Source organism: Dasypus novemcinctus, chromosome 19 (genome assembly GCF_030445035.2).
Source record: "Dasypus novemcinctus isolate mDasNov1 chromosome 19, mDasNov1.1.hap2, whole genome shotgun sequence".
NCBI lineage: Eukaryota > Metazoa > Chordata > Mammalia > Cingulata > Dasypodidae > Dasypus > Dasypus novemcinctus.
The window spans coordinates 80,468,970-80,488,088 of record NC_080691.1 but is presented as its reverse complement, the minus strand read 5'-3'; the positions used below and the strand labels follow the sequence as shown (position 1 = coordinate 80,488,088).

The 19,119-nt window shown below is 51.4% G+C and overlaps 1 protein-coding gene across 2 annotated transcripts in view; it reads left to right on the top strand.

Annotated features, from left to right (window-relative positions):
* Positions 1-19,119, top strand: part of CATSPERD (cation channel sperm associated auxiliary subunit delta) — a 99,079-nt gene that overhangs the window by 33,525 nt on the left and 46,435 nt on the right. For both annotated transcript variants that reach the window (XM_058282017.1, XM_071210001.1), the window contains 5 exons: positions 4,418-4,501; positions 7,635-7,785; positions 10,235-10,330; positions 15,328-15,410; positions 17,369-17,545. In XM_058282017.1, the coding sequence (XP_058138000.1) occupies positions 4,418-4,501; positions 7,635-7,785; positions 10,235-10,330; positions 15,328-15,410; positions 17,369-17,545 (591 nt within the window). The remainder of the gene's footprint in view (positions 1-4,417; positions 4,502-7,634; positions 7,786-10,234; positions 10,331-15,327; positions 15,411-17,368; positions 17,546-19,119) is intronic.

Sequence of the window (19,119 nt, the reverse complement as noted above, 5' to 3'; positions counted from 1 at the left end):
GCACGTCTGCTGTTTAAGCTCCCGCCCCCCTCCACCAGCCTGTGGTCTTCTGTTTTGGCAGCCCGCGGAGACAAGGCAGGGGCTCAGGTTCAGAGAGGCACAGGCCTCCGCCAGGGCCACACCGCCGGGCAGAGCTGAGCTTTGCATCGCCGAAGAGAAGCAGCTCCTCGGGGAGCTGGGGATGACGAGGTTCTGTTCTGACCCCGAGTGTCTTCACGCTCCGCCGCCCAGGCAGGAGGCGGCAGGAAGTACTGACTCTGCTCTCAAGTTCTGATCACAGCCCAGAGCTGGTTTTCCTGCCCTGCCGGGGAGGCCCAGGGAAGCCAGAGCTGAGCCGGCCACGCGTTGCCCTCGAAACCAGCCCTACGAGGAACGAGGCGCGGGAGCAAGACTTAACATTCGTGCCCATCCGAATGCCATCGTCACTGAAGTCCCTGTGATAAGTAAAATAGTCTTTTTGCCATGAATGTTTTTTGTTGTTTTCTTGGAAATCTGATGGAAACCCAGGAGTGGATTCATCTGTATGTGTCAGCTCAGGGAATCACTGGACTCAGGGCTGCTACAGCCAGGACAATAATAAATTGTTCTCTGGGGCTCCTGGCCAGATGCCCTCCTGTCCTCAGCACGCCTGAAGCCATCAGCATGCTTCTGCTTCTGTCCTAGCAGGTTGGCCTCACCATCCACCCATCCACCCAGCCATCCACCCACCCAGCCATCCACCCACCCATCCAGCCACCCAGCCATCCATCCTTCCACCCATCCATCCACCCACCCAGCCAGCCATCTACACTCCAATCCATCCATCCATCCACCCACCAATCCACCCATCCATCTACCCACCAATCCACCCAGCCATCCACCCACCCACCCAGCCATCCACCCACCCATCCAGCCACCCAGCCATCCATCCTTCCACCCATCCATCCACCCACCCAGCCAGCCATCTACCCTCCAGTCCATCCATCCATCCACCCACCAATCCACCCATCCATCTACCCACCAATCCACCCAGCCATCCACCCACCCACCCAGCCATCCATCCATCCACCCACCCAGCCATCCATCTACCCTCCAATCCATCCATCCATCCACCCATCTAGCCACCCATCCACCCAGCCATCCATCCATCCATCCACCCACCAATCCACCTACCCAGCCAGCCATCTACACTCCAGTCCATCCATCCATCCACCCACCAATCCACCCATCCATCCACCCACCCAGCCATCCATCTACCCTCCAATCCATCCTTCCATCCACCCACCCAGCCATCCCATCCACCCACCCATTAATCCACCCTCCTACCAATCTACCCATCCATCCACCCATCCACCCTCCCACTCAATTCCATATCCACCCACCTAGAAGGAACTGGCAGAGCCAAGGGGCAATGTCTAGACTTTTAACTCCCACAAGCTTGAGTTTTCATCTCCTCCTTTCCCATCCCAGACAATGGCCTAGATGGGATGTGCAGCATTCACACACAATGGCATTTCCATTCGTCTCCTTCCCCCTTGCTGCTTGCTAAGTCACGCTGCCAATGAGTAGCAGTGCGTTTGGCTGCAAGTAACAATGGCGTAAATAAATTGGAGGGGTTCTTCCCCACATAGTAAGCAGTTCATAGATGCAGGCAGTCCAGCTCAGCAACACTCTCAGGAATCTGGGCTCTCCCTATCTTTCTTTTTTGTTTTTAAAGAGGTACCAGGAAATGAACCCAGGACCTTGTAAATGGGAGGCAGGTGCTCAGCCAGTGAGCAACAACCATTCACAAATGAAAGTTGGGGGTTGGTTTGTTTTTAGGAGGTACCAGGACCTCATAGATGGAAAGCAGGTGCTCAACCACTTGAGCTACATCCGCTCCCCTCTCCCTATCTTTCTGCTCCATCATCTTTACCGTCAGGATTTGTGATATTCAAAGCACTGATGGCTGGAATGTACCTCATGGACACTGCCCCGTCAGAATAGATGTGCCGTAGTGATGGAGCAGAATCTGGAGTCCTCTCCTGTGCCAGTAATCTAGTTTCCAGAATGTGGGATGGCTTAGGGAGGGGGCTCTGTGTTCAGTAGAATAAGGGCCCCCAAAGACGTCCGTGACCTAATCTCTGGAACCCGTGGCTATGTCACTTTTCGTGGTGTGACAGTTTGAAGCTGTATGGATCCCAGAAAAGTATGCTTTAAAGTTAACCCAGTTCTGTGGGTGTGGCCCCATTGTAAACTGGATCTTTTGGCTCTTAATCTTCTTACTGGAGTCCTTTATAAGAGAATGAAATTCAGGCACACAGAAAGTCACAAGTCAGAAGCCTAAAGCAATGAAACCTGGAAGAGAAGGGACAGACCAGCAGATGCCACCCCGTGCCTTGCCATGTGTCCAGGATTGCCAGCAGCCAGTCTTGGGGACAAAAGCATTGCCTGATGCCTTGATTTGGACTTTTTTTTTTCTCAGCCTCAAAACCAACCGTAAGCTTGTCGTCGGTGAATAAATTCCCACCGTTAAAAAGCCCACCCATTATATGGTATCTGCATTCCAGCAGCCCAGCCAACCGCAACACTTGGCAGAAGAGACTTTGCAGATGGGATTATGAGTTACGGCCCGATGCAGGGGTCCTAATAAGGCAAAATGGAAGACAAGGGGGCCAGAGCCAGAGGAGCAAGATGTGACAGCAGAGGCAGAGGTGAGAGAGAGAGGTGTGAAAATGGTACGCTGTTGGCTTTGATGATGGAGGTGGCCACAAGCCCAGGAATTCAGTTGGCCCCTAGAAGCTGGAAATAGATTCTCCCCCAGAGCCTGCAGAAAGGAATGCAGCCTTTCCAACACATTGATTTTATGCCTTCTGACCCTAATAAGTCAGCCAAAGGGGTGCTGATGCAAAGTACGAGAAACCTGTTGACAGTTATAAAGTGTATTTATTTAGGGTAAAAGCTTATAGTCACAAGGCCCTAAAGAGTCCAACTCAAGGTTACTTTTCTCACCAAAGTCCGTTGCCACGTGTTGAAGCAAGATGGCGGGCGTGCCTTAGCGGGCTCAGCCTTCCTCTCTCAAGGTTCCGTGGGCCCAGCTTCTTCCCATCTCAGCTGTAGGCTGGAAGGCTCATTTCTCTCTAGGCTCAGCTGCTCTGGTTTCTTCACAATGACTCATCTCTCTCCAGGGCCCCACGATCAAGTTCTCTCCTCTGCTGTGTCTGTGGAGCGCTCTCTATTCCTGTGTATCTTCTTCTGTGTCTCCTTGATTGAGCGCCCGTATATATAACCCACAAAGGGGGTGGGGACTCAAACAGTTACACCCTACTGACGTGGTCGAATCAAAGCTCTGATCTTCACATACTGTAATCAAAGGCATTTCAGCTGAATCTAATACAATCAAAGGGGCTCACGCCCAGAGGAACAGACCAGTTTACAAACATAATCTCTTTTTGGAATAAATAAATAATCTCAAAACCTCCACAGGCCCCCCGAGCAGCAAGAAAATACATCAGTGCTGTTTCCAGCCACCAAGTGTATGGCAAGTTGTCACCACGGCCAGACGACGCTGCCACAGTCCCTGGGGATGGCGACCCACCACCTGGGAAGGACCTTAGCATTTTAGCAACTGGTGTGTCCTCGCTGAACATCTGCCCTGCCAGTGTGACAACCTTTGTCATCACGCCGGGTGCTGAGCATTGCGCTTCCGGGCAGAATCGCGTCCCTGTTCTGGGCAGGAAGCAGTCAGAGGGGGCTTTGTGTTTTATTTGTGCTTTGTCATTGGAAGGCTTTCCCAGAGGACCTCCTCCTCCCCCGTCTCATCAGCCAGAGCTGGCTCTCACGCATCCCGCATCCCGGACGGGCCAAGCGCCTTAGGGCAGCCGTGCTTCATCCCCTGAGATCAAGCTCCCCCCCGGAGGAGGTTCTGCTGGCTGGGAGGAAGGAGTTGGGGTGGCAGGTGGGCCGGTGATGGGCAGGGCAGGCTGCCATGATGTCCAAACACCTCTATTGGGACAGGCTGACCGAGCTACAGAGGCTTAACTAAGGTAGCAGTCTTCCCTGTCCCCCGAGACACCTGCTGAAAGGAGCAGCTGGGGCTGCTATGGCAGCCTGTCCCACCATCCCTCGGTGGGGGTCTTTGGCCTCACGTTCCAATGTGGCTGCGGGACCCTTTGCCATCCAGTGAAACTCAGGGTTCAGTTACCAAGGAATGAGTGACCTAGGCTGATGTCTTGTAGTACAGGTCACACCATCTCCTCTAAACCCCCCACAACCAGGCTGTCTTCACTCAGTTTCTGCCCTTGGTGCTGTATTTCCATAGAGGGGAAATAGATTATCCAAAAAGCAAACAAAAAAATATTTTTCTTATTTTGGCTGATTAGATCATCTGGAATTAAATGTAGATTTACAAACATGTTTCTAATTTATTTATGTACCATATTTTCTGTTTGTTTCATAGGAAAATTTAGTCGGGTCTTTGGGTGGCATCTTCTACTTTCACTCCTTGTCACAGGTCGGGATGCTCGTCACTGAGAATGGTGAGGTAAGTTATGTGGGGCGGGGAAGAACTACTTAAATGATCTTTGCCCAAACAAGATTCTGTGAAAACTCACATACTTAGTTTTTCCTATCTAAAATCCATCTAGCTTTCCATTCATCCATCCATCCACCCACCCATCCACCCAACGATCTGTCCATCCACCCACCCACCTACCTGTTTATCTACCTTTCCACCTACCCACCCCCATCTACCCATCCACTCATCCATCCATCCATCCACCCACCCATCTACCCGTCCACCCGTCCACCCATCCATCCATCCGTCCACCCGTCCACCCGTCCATCCGTCCCCCCACCCACCCTCCCCCATCCCCCCATCCACTCATCCATCCATCCATCCGTCCACCCGTCCATCCGTCCCCCCACCCACCCTCCCCCCATCCCCCCATCCATCCATCCACCCATTCATTCACCCATCCACCCATCCATCCACCCACCTACCTATCCACATACCCACCCACCCACCCACCCGGCCATCCACCTACCATCCCAGCCACGCGCCCAGCCCCCCCCATGCCTTTGGCCATCTGGTCGCGCATTCACAGTATGTGGGCACCGTCTGCCGGGTGTTGAGCCCTGGGGGTAAAGCGCAGCTACGGTGCTGTCTCGCTTCGCGGTACAAGATCGCTTTAAACACCACGTCTGCATCACTCCGAGCAGCCCCTTTAAAGCACCCTCAGAAAATGAGCCATGAAACCTGTGATTTCCCCTGATGAGCACGTAGGACAAGGCCAGGTTAAGACGATGAGTCCAGTGTACGGGAGCCCTGTGTGATGCCGTGCGTGTTTGCTTCGTTAGTTCACAACTTAGACTATACACTCGTCATTTATGGGTGTTCATGTATGAATGGGAAACTTCAATTTAAAAAGTAAAAAAAAGAAGAAGAAGAGTCCAGGCAAACTGGATGTGCAGGAAAACATTAAGCCAGTGATCGTGTGGGGCGAAGTTGTGAAAGGGGTGAGCAGCTGTGAGGTTTGGGGGTCCCACTCTCAGGAAGCAAGCATGCTGCTGGGAGAGACTGACTGATCAAACAATTGCAAAGCCACGATCCCTGTCGCCGAGGCAGGTATAAAGCACAAGCGCTTCCCGAGGAGGAGGAGCCACCATCACGGTCTGGGGGCGTCAGGGAAAACTTGATGAGGAGGGCCCTCATGAAGGGCTTTGCAGGTTGAGTAGGAAGTCTTGAGGTAGGCCTTCCCAGAGAGGGAGCACCCTGGAAGAGCTCGGAGCCCTACAACTGCCCCCCACCCTCGGGGGCTGCGGAACCCTAATGAGAAGCGACAGATGTCCGCTGCGCCTCGGTCTCCCTCCCCCGCAGCGTCCTCCCCTGCCCTTTGGAGGTGCCTTCACGCACAGGCCTGCTGTGTTCGTTGGGGCATCCTTCTGGTCCAGGGCCTGCGGGAAAGGGCTGGAGAGGTGGAGAGGGGCGGGGGTCGGGAGGGGGCAACCTGAGCGGGTGGAGGGAGAGAGTCGCAGGTGTCACGGGGAGTCAGGAATTTTTGCCATGCCGCGTGGCATGAAGAAACGCTCTGGGAACCTGCAGGATCGCCTCGGCTTCAAGTCTGGGGCTGGGCCTGTGGGTCAGTTTTCAGATGGGCCGGACCCCCGAGTGAAGGAGGCCTGCCCGGGGACCCCGAGGCCACCCTGGAGTGCCACAGAGGGGACCCCGAGGCTTGGGGCTAGCGGGAAGGCCCCTCGAAGCCCCGTGCCAGCTCTGGGTTTCCAAGGCCGCCCGGGAGCATCAGGAGTGGACCCTGGGACAGCTTTCCTGACCGATTTCTCCAGGCCCTTCCTGGGTCCGGTTTCCTGACTGGCCCAGGGGCTTCAGCTCCCTGCTCCCATCGGGCACGAGCTCCAAGCCGCGGACCCCCGCTCTCAGGCCCCCCGCCCGTGGGCCCTGCTGCCGGGAGCAGGCGGCAGGTGACTCGTTCTCAGCTCACTTGGGGCGCTGACGGCCCCAGGGGACCCTTGGACAACAGGCCAGTGTGCCTCCAGACACAGAGGCTCCCCAGGGTCCGCTCCTTCCTCTCCATGATGCCACTTCCAGAAAAAGGGGCCCGGAGTCTCCCTGTTCTTGTGGGTGAATGCCGTCCTTATCCAATGCTGTCAGAGGAAACTGGGGGGTTTTCTGGAGGACTCCATCCCCAAGAACGAGCATATGAGAGAAAACTTTGAGAAACACACAGAAGCCTCTAGACTCAATGCAACCGCCCGCCCTTAGAGGGCCTCGAGGTGCGAGCGGGTTTGAGGATAACGGTTGTTAGGAAAAGGACCTGGGAGAGGGGTGAGCCAGAGGAAAGAGAGAGCCTAACCTCGGGAAATCGGCTTGTGCAGAAATCCAGGTATGAGCGGAATGGGCGGGGCTCCGTGGTTGGGCGCCTGCCTCACATGTACGAGGTCCCCAGTTCGATCCCCATTACCTCGTTAAAAAGAAAAATCCAGGTACGAGGCAGGCAGTGGGGGTCTGGGGAGGGGCTGGGGCTCATTCTAGAGTGGGGTCTGGCCTGTGCATTGCAGGGAGTTGAGCAGCATCCTGGGGTCCCCTGACTCGATGCCAGGAGCACCCCCCACACCCACTCAGGCGTGGCAACCACAAAACGCCTCCGGGGAAGCGGATGTGGTTCAAATGCTAGAGCTTCCGCCTACCATACAGGAGGACCCAGGTCCGATCCCTGGGGCCTTCTGGTGAAAAAGACGAAGAAAAAAACAGAAAGCGTGCCTGTGCAGCAAGTCAGCACCCATGCAAGTGAGTCACGCAGCAAGATGACAACACAACAAAGAGGGAGACGAAGGGGAGAGTGAAGGTGAAGCGCAGCAGAGACCAGGAACTGAGGTGGCGCAGCTGACAGGGAACCTCTCTCCCTATCAGGGGTCCCCAGGATCGAATTCCGATGATTCGAGGAGAAAGACGAGAAGACCAAAAAGAGAAACAGAGACGGTCACACAGCGAATGGACACAGACAGCGAGAAACAGCAGGGCGGGGGGCAAGGGAAAGGGGGCGGGAAACAGAAGAGTCGGGACGCCGGTGCCGTGCAGGCTCACCGCGCGCCCTCGCCCTCTGGCTACCGCGGCGGTCGGTCCTTTTGCCGCTTGCAAGCCAGCTGTCTTCTCCTAGGCCAAGTTCGGGTACGCAGACCACCCCCTCAACAGGAGTTTCGGGCTCCCCTTCACCCACAGCGGCGCGCTCGACGTCCTCGTGGCCCCGGGCCAGAAGGGCGTCCTGATCCTCTGGGACGAGAAGAACCTGCTGGTCTCCCAGAACGCAGGTGAGCGGCCTCGGCCTCGCCTGGAAGGGTCTGGCGGGGGAGGGGGAGGGGGAGGGGGAGGGGGAGGGTGGGGGGGCAGGGGGAGGGGGCTGGGCGCAGGGAGAACCGGCAGGCCCCCCCCCCCCCCCAGCATGTTCCGAGAGCCACAGGCCTCAGCAGTAAAGGTCTTTGTCTGGGGTCTAGGACCCCCCCCCCCCAAGGGTCAAGGTCAAGCAGCCCACTTGAGCCCAGCGAGATGCGGGTAGCCAGGCCCGCAGGGCTTCGAGGAAGTCAGCCTCCCCTGGCGGGGGGGGGGAGGGGGGGATGCTCATTTGGACCCCAGAGGAGGGGGAAAGGTGGGAGATGGCCGAGCACCTCCAGCTGGCATCCCTGCCCCCTGGCCGTACCCCCAAGAGGAGCAGGGCCTGCGCCCGCCTCGCCTCTCGGGGGGGGGGGGGGGGGCTCACGACAGCAAGACGTGGGTTCTGCTGCTGAGGCAGGCTGCTGGGTGGGAAGCCTTCTGCAGGCTCCAGGCGGATGCCGTGCCCCTAGCAGCCCAGTCGCCAGCCGCCCGCTCCCTCACCAAGGAGGCCGAGAGGGTCGCTTTTTCTCAGACCCGAGTGCATTCTTCAGGTTTTACAAAACCGCAGTTCAGTGCTCTATTTTCCTTGATTTTTTCCCCCTTAATTTTTTAGAGTAATGTATTTCTCTTTGTTTTTATTATTATTTTTTTATTTTTTAAAGATTTGTTTTATTTATTTTTCTACCCCCCTGTTGTCTGCTCTCCATGTCCATTTGCTCTGTGTTCTTCTGTGTCCACTTGCATTCTCGGTGGCACCAGGAATCTGTGTCTCTTTTTGTTGCATCATCTTGTTGTGTCAGCTCCCCGTGTGTGCGGCACCACTCCTGGGCAGGCTGCACTTTTCTCACTCTGGGCAGCTCTCCTCACGGGGCACACTCCTTGCGCATGGGGCTCCCCTACATGGGGACACCCCTGCGCGGCACGGCACCCCTTGCGCGCATCAGCACTGTGCGTGGGCCAGCTCACCACATGGGTCGGGAGGTCCTGGGTTTGAACTCTGGACCTCCCGTGTGGTAGGTGGTTGCTCTGTCTGTTGAGCCACATCTGCTTCCCTTAATTTTTATTTTATTACAGTAAACTATGCAGAATGTAAAAATCATTTCAACCACTTTTAGGTGTACGATCCCGTGACACTAAGTACCTCAACAAACGCCGTGTAACCTTCACTGCTATTTCCAGAACACTTAACCACCCCAAGCAGAAGCACGGCCCACTCAGCAGTAGCTCCCCGTTCCCCTCTCTCCCACCCCTGGCAAACCCTGCTCTGCTTTCTCTATTAGAACTTGCTTATTTTAGTTATTTCACACAAGTGGGAGCATGCTATATTTGTCCTTTTCTGTCTGGCTGCTTTTTTCAAAAATATATTTTGTATTTATTTTTAAAAGATACTTAGATTACATAAAATGTTACAGAAAAAAATAGAAGGGATTCCCATGTGCCCCACTCCCCACACCTCCCACGTTCCCCCCCATTTACAACTTCTGTCATTAGTGTGGGACATTCATTGCCATTGACGGACACATTTGGAGCATGGCCACTAAGCATGGGTTATAGTTTACATTGTAGCTCACACTCTCTCCCACTCCATTCTGTAGGTTATGGCAGGATATATGATGTCCTGTATCTGTCATTGCAATGTCATTCAGGACAATTCCAAGTCCCCAAAATGTCCCCATATTACACCTCTTTGTCCCTCTCCCTGCCTTCAGCACCTCCAGTGGCCTCTGTCTCCACATAAATGATGTAATTTCTTCCTTTGATAGAATCACAATAAGTCTGTAGTAGAATACCAGTAAGTCCACTCTAGTCCCTATTTTAGTCCCCAGTCCTGAGGATTCTGGGCTGGTGATGCCCACTCCCCCTCTAAGTGAGAGGGGGCTTCGATCCCACGTGGCTGATGGATGGGACTCTCCTGCTTGCAGTTGTAGACTCCCTTGGTTCCTTAGTGCAGTGGTCGTCCATCCTCACCTCCTTGTTGGCTGTCCTGCGGGAGTCCACTGAGCTGGAGAGGAGGTGCTGGCGCTCCGCTGAGGCTCAGGGCCCAGCTGGCATGTGGGCAGCCCAGAGATTCGAGCCTCTTGGATGTACACCTACCAACTCCAGCACCAACGAGAAGTTCAGATAACAGGATTCTAAGCGGCTGCTTTTGCTCACCAAGATGTCTTTGATGTTCATCCATGCTGGAACCTCACGTGTCCAAACTTCATTTCTTGTCACGGCTGCGTCATCGCCTTGATTTCTTATCTGAATAGGGGACCTATGAAAAGCTGTAGGGGACAAGGTGCCAGTGGCCAGGCAGGGGAGCGGGGGCGGGGCAAGCGCTCCGCCGGCAGGGTGGCTGGGGCCCTGTTCTGAAGGCCCGCTGTGACCCTGCCCTCTCGCCTCCAGGGCAGCTCGTGGGCGCTGTCGCCGTGAAGGAGGGGGACCAGGTCCTCTTCGCCTCCTTCTCCGAGGTCAACGTCACCATCCACAGCATCGCCGCCAGTGCGTGCCCTGCGAGCCGGTAGCTTTCCAGAAGCACTCACTCCCGGCCTCTTCGCCGTTGCCCAGCTGGAGCCAAACAGAGTGGAAAACAAAAACCCAGCCCCCCCCACACGCCCGCCCCCTTCCTTACACGTTCTGGAATGATTCGGGGCATCAACTTTTGTGCTCTTTCACGGTGAAGTCCTCGGAATTTCTTTGCTGCCAAGTCTTTGAAGAACTAGTTCAGTTGGAAACACGGAAATCACCAAAACCACTTTTTTTTCCCATGCACACCTGGGAAGTGGTTTTTTGGTTTTGTTTTTTGACTGGGAAGTTTTGAGGCAAAGAGTACAGCAAGTTGTAGGATCATTTGACATTTTTACTTTTTAATTTCAGATCTTCCTTTTTTTTAAAAGATGTATTCATTTACTTAAGTTTTCTTAATTTATCCACCCCCACCAGATGGTTCTCTTATCTGTCTGCTCTGGGAACCGAACCTGGGACCTCCCCCATGAGAGGCAAGTGCCCCACGGCCTGAGCCACATGCGCTCCCTGTGGGCTGCGGCATCTGCTGGCTTGTGGCATCTGCTCGTTGCCACAGGTGCAGCGTCTGCTCGTCCTGTTTTAGGAGGCACCGGAACTGAACCCGGGATCTCCCATGAAGTAGGCAGGCACCCAACTGGTTGAGCCACGTCTGCTTCCCTAACTTTGGAAGTTTTACAAAAATTTATTTTTATTGTGGCAGCATATTTATAACACAAGAGTTCCCCTTTGAACCATTGTTTTTCCTATCTGGTTGCGTCATCGACTTTTTGGTGTGTTGCTTTGCCATGCAGGGGCCTGCGCCTCACGGCGCAGGTCTGGGACGTCTTTTTTCTTTTTTTTACCAGGAAATCCTGGGGATTGAACCCCGGTCCTCCATACGGTAAACGGGAGCTCAGTTGCTTGAGCCACAGCCGCTTCCCTGAACCATTTTTGAATATACAATTCATGGTCATTTGCAGTGTTGTGCTACCATCATCACTGTCCATTTCCCCAGCTTTTTCATAGCTCTGAACAGAATATTTGAATTTTAAAAATAAGGATTTCCTGTGTTGGCTAATCAACTGCATGACAGCTTACTCTCTATGTTTGTCTGTTTTAAATTAATTTATAATAATTATATAACTTAATTGAGTAAAATTAGTTTATATAGCTATATAAACTAATTATGTAAAATTGATTCACATTAACTATATATGTTAATTGTGTAAAATTAACACCTTATAACCATATACATGTGTAAAATTAGTGCATTATAACCACATATGTTAACTGGATAAAATTTATATAATGATATATATCACTATTATAAATTAACTTACAATATTTATATAAATCGATTGTAAAAAGTTAATTTATAATAATTAGATAAGTTAATTGTATAAAATCAGTTTGTAATAATTATATGTTAATTGCCTGAAATTAACTTATAGTTATACCAGCAATGTGTGATCTTTTAAGCTTTTTTCTGGCATTACAAATGTGATGGAAGGCCCCTTGACCAGCCCCCCAAATCCAGGCCACTCCCTAGCAGCTTAGAGGTAACTGCTGTTATGAATTTTTTTTTTAAGATTTATTTTTACATATTTATTTCTCCCTACCCCCTTATTGTTTGCATTTGCTGTGTCTGCTTGTTGTATACTCGTCTTCTTTTTCGTAGGGACTGGAAACCAAACCAGGATCTCCCATGTGGGATGGAGGTGCCTAATCACTTGAGACATCTCCGCTCCCTGCTTTGTTGTATCTCTCCTTATGTTTTCCCTCATTGTGTCTTGTTGAATTATCTTGTTGCATCAGCTCGCCATGCCAGCCCGTTGCATCAGCTCACTGTCTTGCTCGTCTTCTTTAGGAGGCACCAGGAACCAAACCCAGGACCTCCCGTGTGGTAGGCAGGAGCCCAGTCTCTTGAGCCACATCTTCATCCCCACTGTTATAAATTTTGTATGTCTCCTTCCAGCTGGTTGAAAGAGTCACCCACACCTATGAAATATGGACATGCTGACGGTGTAAAGGGTTGACCATATAGGGTGCTGCTTTTCCTTTCTTTTTCACAAGTGGTATCATATTACCATGTGAGCCATTCCACTCTACCTTTTCCAGGTGCGGGATTCAGTGATCAGAGAGAGCCTGCTTCTCTGCAACCAGATGTCCCCAGGCCATGGAGCGGTTACACTGACCTCACTCACAGCTCTGTGACCCTCTGCCAGGAAAAGCTCTGCCCTCGGAGGGGGCCGTCGGTGCCACCAAGTACCACCCCTACCCCCCATCTCTTTCCCTGCTCACAGAAGTTCCAGGCTGCTCTTGCAATTCTAGTTTCTTCTGCCAAGCCCATATCGTTTCTTTTATCCTTTTTAAAACAAAATTTAGGTAACAGCTTTATTGAGATTTAATTTGCATACATACAGGTCACCCATTTCAAGGATAAATTGGTTGTTTTTTAGTTGATTCACAGGGTTGTGCATCCGTCACCACAGTCAGTTTTAGAACATTTTTCATAATTGGCAAAGAAACCCCGTCCCCTTCGGCAGCGACTCTTCCCTCCCCACCACCCCAGACACCGCTGTCTCCTGTCCATCTCGAGGAATTTGCCTGTTCTGGACATTTCCTATAGACAGAATCATAGCGTATCTGTCCTCTTGTCTGACTTCTCTCACTGAGCATCATGTTCTCAGGGTTCATCCAAACTGTCATGTGCATCAGTACTGTGGTACTTGTTACCAAAATAACAACAACAACAACAACAACAATAACAATAACTATTCCGTTGTATGGACGGGACCCCTTTCTGTTTATCCGCTCATCTGTTGATGGACATTTTTGGATGGGACCCCTTTCTGTTCATCCGCTCCTCTGTTGATGGACATTTGTGTTGTTCACACCTCCTGGCTATGATGATGGATCCTGCTTTGAACATTTGAGAACAAGAGTTTGTGTGGGCACATTTCTCCTGGGTGTTTTTTCAGGCAGTGGACCTCATACATGGGAAGCAGGTGGTCAACCACTGAGTTACATCTGCTTCCCAATGAGAGTTGGTTTTATTGTTTGTTTTTTTAGGAGGTACTGGGGGTTGAACCCAGGACCTCATACGTGGAAAGCAGGCGCTCAACCACCTGAGCTACATCCGCTCCCCATCGTGGTTTCTCATGGGAGTGGAATCGCTGGGTCAGATAGCACCTCTGTGTTGAAGCTTTTGAGGAACTGCCGGGCTGTTTTCCAAAGAAGCTGCACCATTTTACAACCGCCCCCCCCAGCAGTTATGGCGCTTCCGGGCCCTCTGCAGCCTTGCCAGCTTTGTTATTGTCTTTCTTCAGTCTTTTTTATTATAATCATTCTAGAGCAGCGGGTCTCAATCTGGGGCAACTTTCCCTCGGGGGGGACATTTGTCAGTGTCTGGAGACGTGGTTTGTCACGACGTGGGGGGCAGGAAGCACTGGCGTCCAGTGGGTACAGCCCAGGGATGCTGCTAAACCTTTGACACTTCAGGGACAGGCCCCATCATGAAGGAGGACCCGGCCGCGACACTGCTGCGGTTAAAAGTCTTGAGTTAAAGCAGACCACGTGTGGCTCAGTGGTTGAGCGCCTGCTTCCCACATACGAGGTCCCGGGTTCAATCCCTGGTACCTCCTAAAAAAAAACCACAAAACCTTGAGTTAAATGAATTCGGTCCTTCTTGCTGTACCAACCTCCACTTTCTACATCAATGGTTTAGTTTTTTTTAGGAGGTACTGGGGATGGAACCCTGGACCTCATACATGGGAAGCAGATGCTCAACTGCTTAGATGTCAGTGCTTTTCTCAAGGTCCATCTTAACCTCGCTTTTCTGAAGCCTGCCTCAATTGGCTTTTCAAAAAGAATAAACGGGGAAGTGGTTGTGGCTCAAGTGATTGAACTCCTGCCTACCAAATGAGAGGTCCTAGGTTCTGTTCACGGCACCTCCTAACGAAGACAGGCAAGACAGCAAGGTAACGTGATGCACTGGTGCGGTGAGCTGATGCAACAGAAAAGCACAAGGAAGAAAACACAATGAGAGCCACATGGGAGGTCCCAGGTTTGGGTCTGGTGACTCCAAAAAAAAGAGAAGATGAGCACACAACAAACAGACACAGCAAGTGCAAACAACGAGAGGGGAAGAAATTTTTTTAAAAAAAGAATGAACATATACAATGGATTTGGCTGCTCCCTTTTAATGGTGCCTGGTGTTTCTTGCAAACGGTAGCTACAGAAGATGGAAACAATCGAAATTTCCACCAGTGGGAACCTGGTTAAATAAGTTATGGTTTATCAGTACCCTGCAACTGCAACCAGCTTACGACATTCATGCACATGAAAGGAACTGCTTACTAGATCATAGAGTAGAAGAAAAGATGAACCCATTATAAAGTTTATCAATTAAGCTGCTTGAAGCTTCCATGGTGTGATCTCCCCTATGTAAATCTGCCAGAAAGAACAACGCTCACTTACCTGTTAACTGTTTACCTAGGATGAGGGTAAGCCAAATCCATCCCTCTCCCTGTCGTTGTAAATAAAGTTTTATGGGCACACACATGCACCCATTCTTTTTATGCCCAACTATGGCACGTTCTCAGACTTGAACACCTGCAAAGTTAGAAATATTTACCATCTGACCCTTTCCAGAAAAGGTTTGCTGACCCTCATCTCTTGGGTGGGCTCTGAGGTATTTTTTAACGCTTTATATTTTTCCACCTTGTTTGCCTTTTCTCCGTGATTTCTGTTATCAGTATAATCAGAAAACAGCAATAAAGCAATTTTGCTTCAGGGGGGAAATAAGTGCTTGAGAAACAACAATCACAGGTAAAATAAGTAAACAAAGAGCGCTATTTCTGAAGACCAGTAGATAGAAAATAAGCTTTTTTCATGAATTCCTTATTATATCAGTTAAGACTGATCTTTTTGTCTACTGAAACAGCTATCATTACATTTTTTTGTTTTACTTTGCTATTTCTTTTTTTTCCTAGATGAAAATGAACTGGCAGTTTTATCTAAAGAGAATCATTTTTATTATGGCAGCCTGGGCGTCCTGTCAAGTTCGTTAATCAAAGTAGGTGAAAAACTTTAGAAATAACAACACAGGCAGCTAAAGCTTCCTGAGCGCTTGACATCAGGCAGTGGCTGGACTCAGCTCCTACTGTGTATTATCTCATTTAACCCTGCCAGCAGTCTTAAGAAACAGTTTCCCTCGTCCTCATGGACAGATGGAAAAACAGGCACAGAGGAGCTAAGTCTGCTGTCCAAGGTCACGGCCATTATACCCATCTAATTTGCTTTTATCTGCTCAACAAGCCTGTGAAGGAGATAATCCTCCCCTACCGCCTTACACGGGAGATAACCCAAGCCAAGTCTTTGTCTTTCCCAAGGTCACATAATTGGTTAGCAGTTGAGTCAAAAGTGGGCCCCACTTCCTGTTCTAACTCCTACTTCCTGTTTTTCCTGCTAGATCTAAGGCCACTATATTTCCCAAAAGATGCCTGACCACAGAATAGGGCAGTCAGCAGAACACGCTGGGTTCCTAGGTTCTTGGCTGTGTTGCATAAAGGAATTTAAGGCAGGCAGGGGAGTAAAGAGTTTATTAAGAAATGAGGAAAGAGGTGAGTACACACCCCAGACATGGCTGCTGGCCTAGCGTGCTACAGGGTGAGAGGCGCACGGGACCATGGGTTAGGCCTTTTTAAGACCTTCCTCCTCCCCTTTCCAAGGGTTGGGGAGGCCCAGTTGTTTGCTGTTCTGATTGGTTGCCTTGAGACAGCCCCCACCCCCATCAGCTCTCAGGGGACCAATGAGGAGGCCTTTTGTTTGGAGTTACCCAGGACCAATGAGGAGGACTCTTGAGAGTTACCTGGGGCCAATGAGGAGGCCCTTTGTTTAGAGTAACCCGGGACCAATGAGGAGGCCCTTTTTTAGAGTAACCCAGGGCCAACGAGGGGGCCCTTTGTTTAAGTCACCTGGGACCAACGAGGAGGCTTTTTGTTTGGCATTACCCAGGACCCAGGCGAGGCCTGTTTGGAGTTAGCCGGGACTTCTTCTTGAGCCCATAGGCTCGGAGATCTTCCCAGCTTTGGTCTTAGCAGCAGCCTTCCCTCAGGGGGCTCTCGGGCAGGGGCTCCAGGCCGTGTTCTCTGCCGGGTCCCTCTTTACCTCTACTACCCTGCCTCAGTAGGATTGGGGGGGGGGGCGCACCTGGGAATCATATCCCAGAAGATGCTTCTGACATTCCAAGGGGCGCCGTGCTTCCTGGGGAGAGGTTCCGCACAGAACTTGAGTTGGCTCTCAGAAGAGGTCCTCGACCAGCATGGAAGCGAGCCCCCGTTTCCCACGCGTCCCCTTCCATGAGGAAATACTGAGTTTCCACACCCGCGGATCGAACCCCGGACCTTGCACACGCCAAGCAGGTGGTCAGCCACTGAGCTATACCCGCTTCCTCAGTTTCCACTTGGTAGAGAGAAAGCTGTGAACCAGAGCTCACCTGATTGTGGAGGAGGAAAGACTTTTTTATTAAGGATCCTGCAAGAATGGGTGCAGCAAACAAGAAACACTGACGTTTATACCCTAAACCTAACACGCAGCTCCCACCCCGGTTCCCCGTTGATTGGGCACTTCAGGGGTTACAGCCCATCCGAGAGGTCTAACCGACTCTCCCAGTGCGGCTCTGAGTCGCTGCGCCTGTCCCTACACTCCGTGGCTCGGTGCCACTGTCCCTCCTGGCCCCGCTTCCCACCACGGGCCCCGGCCTCACTTCAGGGCCACTTTTCAAATCCTCGGTGCCAAAGCTGCTAGAACCCCTTTCCCTGCCTCCTCCAACTGCAGAGCCGGCTTGGGCTTCGCCTTTACGTGAAAACTAAACCCTTTCCCTACACACTCTTCATAGAACAATCGAAACGGAAAAGTGGCTGACTTGCGCGTGGGGCTTTGTAATTTAATCTACCTCCCCCGAAGTCTCGATGATAAGATAAAATCTCAGTCTTCACAAATAATCGATCTCAGCAGTCGTTTTCCCCTTAGCTTTTAGACCAAAATATCTGGACCCAAGACACAGCCCTGATGTTCGACCACCCAGGGATTCTGGAGGTACTCACCCCAGTTCCCGACGCAGCGGATCCGGCCTTTGATTTCCAGCTGTGCACTATGAATATTCAGGAGATTCTCATGGATCCCCAGCTCAACGTCGATGTTTGCAAAGTACGTGATTATAACTGCTTAGATCATTTTTCAATGTGTTTTTTTTTTTAACTTTTTATTGTAGTAAAAAGATATATCTCGAAATTTCCCATGTTCACCACTTGCAAGAGTACAATCCAATAGTAGTATGGACAGGCAGCGGACTTGGCCCAGTGGTTAGGGCGTCCGTCTACCACATGGGAGGTCCGTGATTCAAGCCCCGGGCCTCCTTGACCCGTGTGGAGCTGGCCATGCGCAGTGCTGATGCACACAAGGAGTGCCGCACCACGCAGGGGTGTCCCCCGCGTAGGGGAGCCCCACGTGCAAGGAGTGTGCCCCGTAAGGAGAGCCGCCCAGCGTGAAAGAAAGTGCAGCCTGCCTAAGAATGGTGCCGCTGACAACAACAGAAGCAGACAAAGAAGATGCAGCAAATAGACACAGAGAACGGACAGGCGGGGGGGGGGGGGGGGGGGGGGGGGAGGGGAGAGAAATAAATAAATAAATAAAATCTAAAAAAAAAAAAAATAGTGGTATGGACACACTTTTTTTTTTTAAGGTACCAGGGGCTGGGGATTGAACTGGGACCTCGTGTGTGGGAAGCTGGTGCTCAACCACTCAGCCACATTGGCTCCCCTGAGTTGGTTTTTTCATTTGTTTTGCTTTTGTTGTTTGTTTTGTTTCTGTTTTTTTAGGAGACACCGGGAACTAAACCCGGGGCCTCCCATGTAGGAAGCAGGTGCTCAACTGCTTGAGCTACATCTGCTCCCTGCACTCATTTCCACCCCCCACCCCCAAGATGGCTCCCCCATCTGTCTGCCCACTGTCTATTCACTGTGTCTGCTGGTTGTCTTGCCTCATTGTCACTGTTTGTTGTATTTGCTAATTGTCTCTGCTTGTCGTGTCCACCTGTTGTCTGCTCGTTGTCTGCTCATTTTCTTTAGGAGGCACTGGGAACCAAACCTGGGACCTCCTATGTGAGAGGTGGGTGCCCAACCACTTGAGCCACATCTGCTCCCCACACTCATTTTTAAATACCAACAGGAAAGCCCCAGAATGAGGAGTTTATAGCCAGCAGCTGCACATGAGAACACCGAGTAAGGATGCCCAGTTAAACTAGAATTTCAGATAAACAGTGAACGATGTTTGAATATCACTGTGTCCCACTCGATATTTCAGTCATACTGTATCTTTAGTTGCTAATATCAACTCACTGTAGAGCCAAAGATCGGGATTCTCTTCTTGAAAAGCTTCATGTCCTTTATTTTAGAAAAACAAATACGTTTTCAAAGTAAAAGTTGAAAGAAAAGTATGTTTCCAGAAGCTGGGTTCCTAGGTTCCTGGCTATGTTGCATGAAGGAATGTAGGGACACGCCATAGTGTAGGCGGACAAGTAAAGAGCTTATCGAGAAACGAGGAAAAGCGAGAGCACGCGCTGGAGGTTTGCGTGAGGACCTGCTGCAGGGTGAGATGCGCCGCGTGGGGCCCGGGCGGGCCTTTTCCAGGCCCTTTCTCCTCCCTCTTCCCCATGCTGAGGAGAGACCTCAGCTCTTTGCTGTCCTGATTGGTTGCCTTTCTGCCTTGTCTTGGTGGACTTT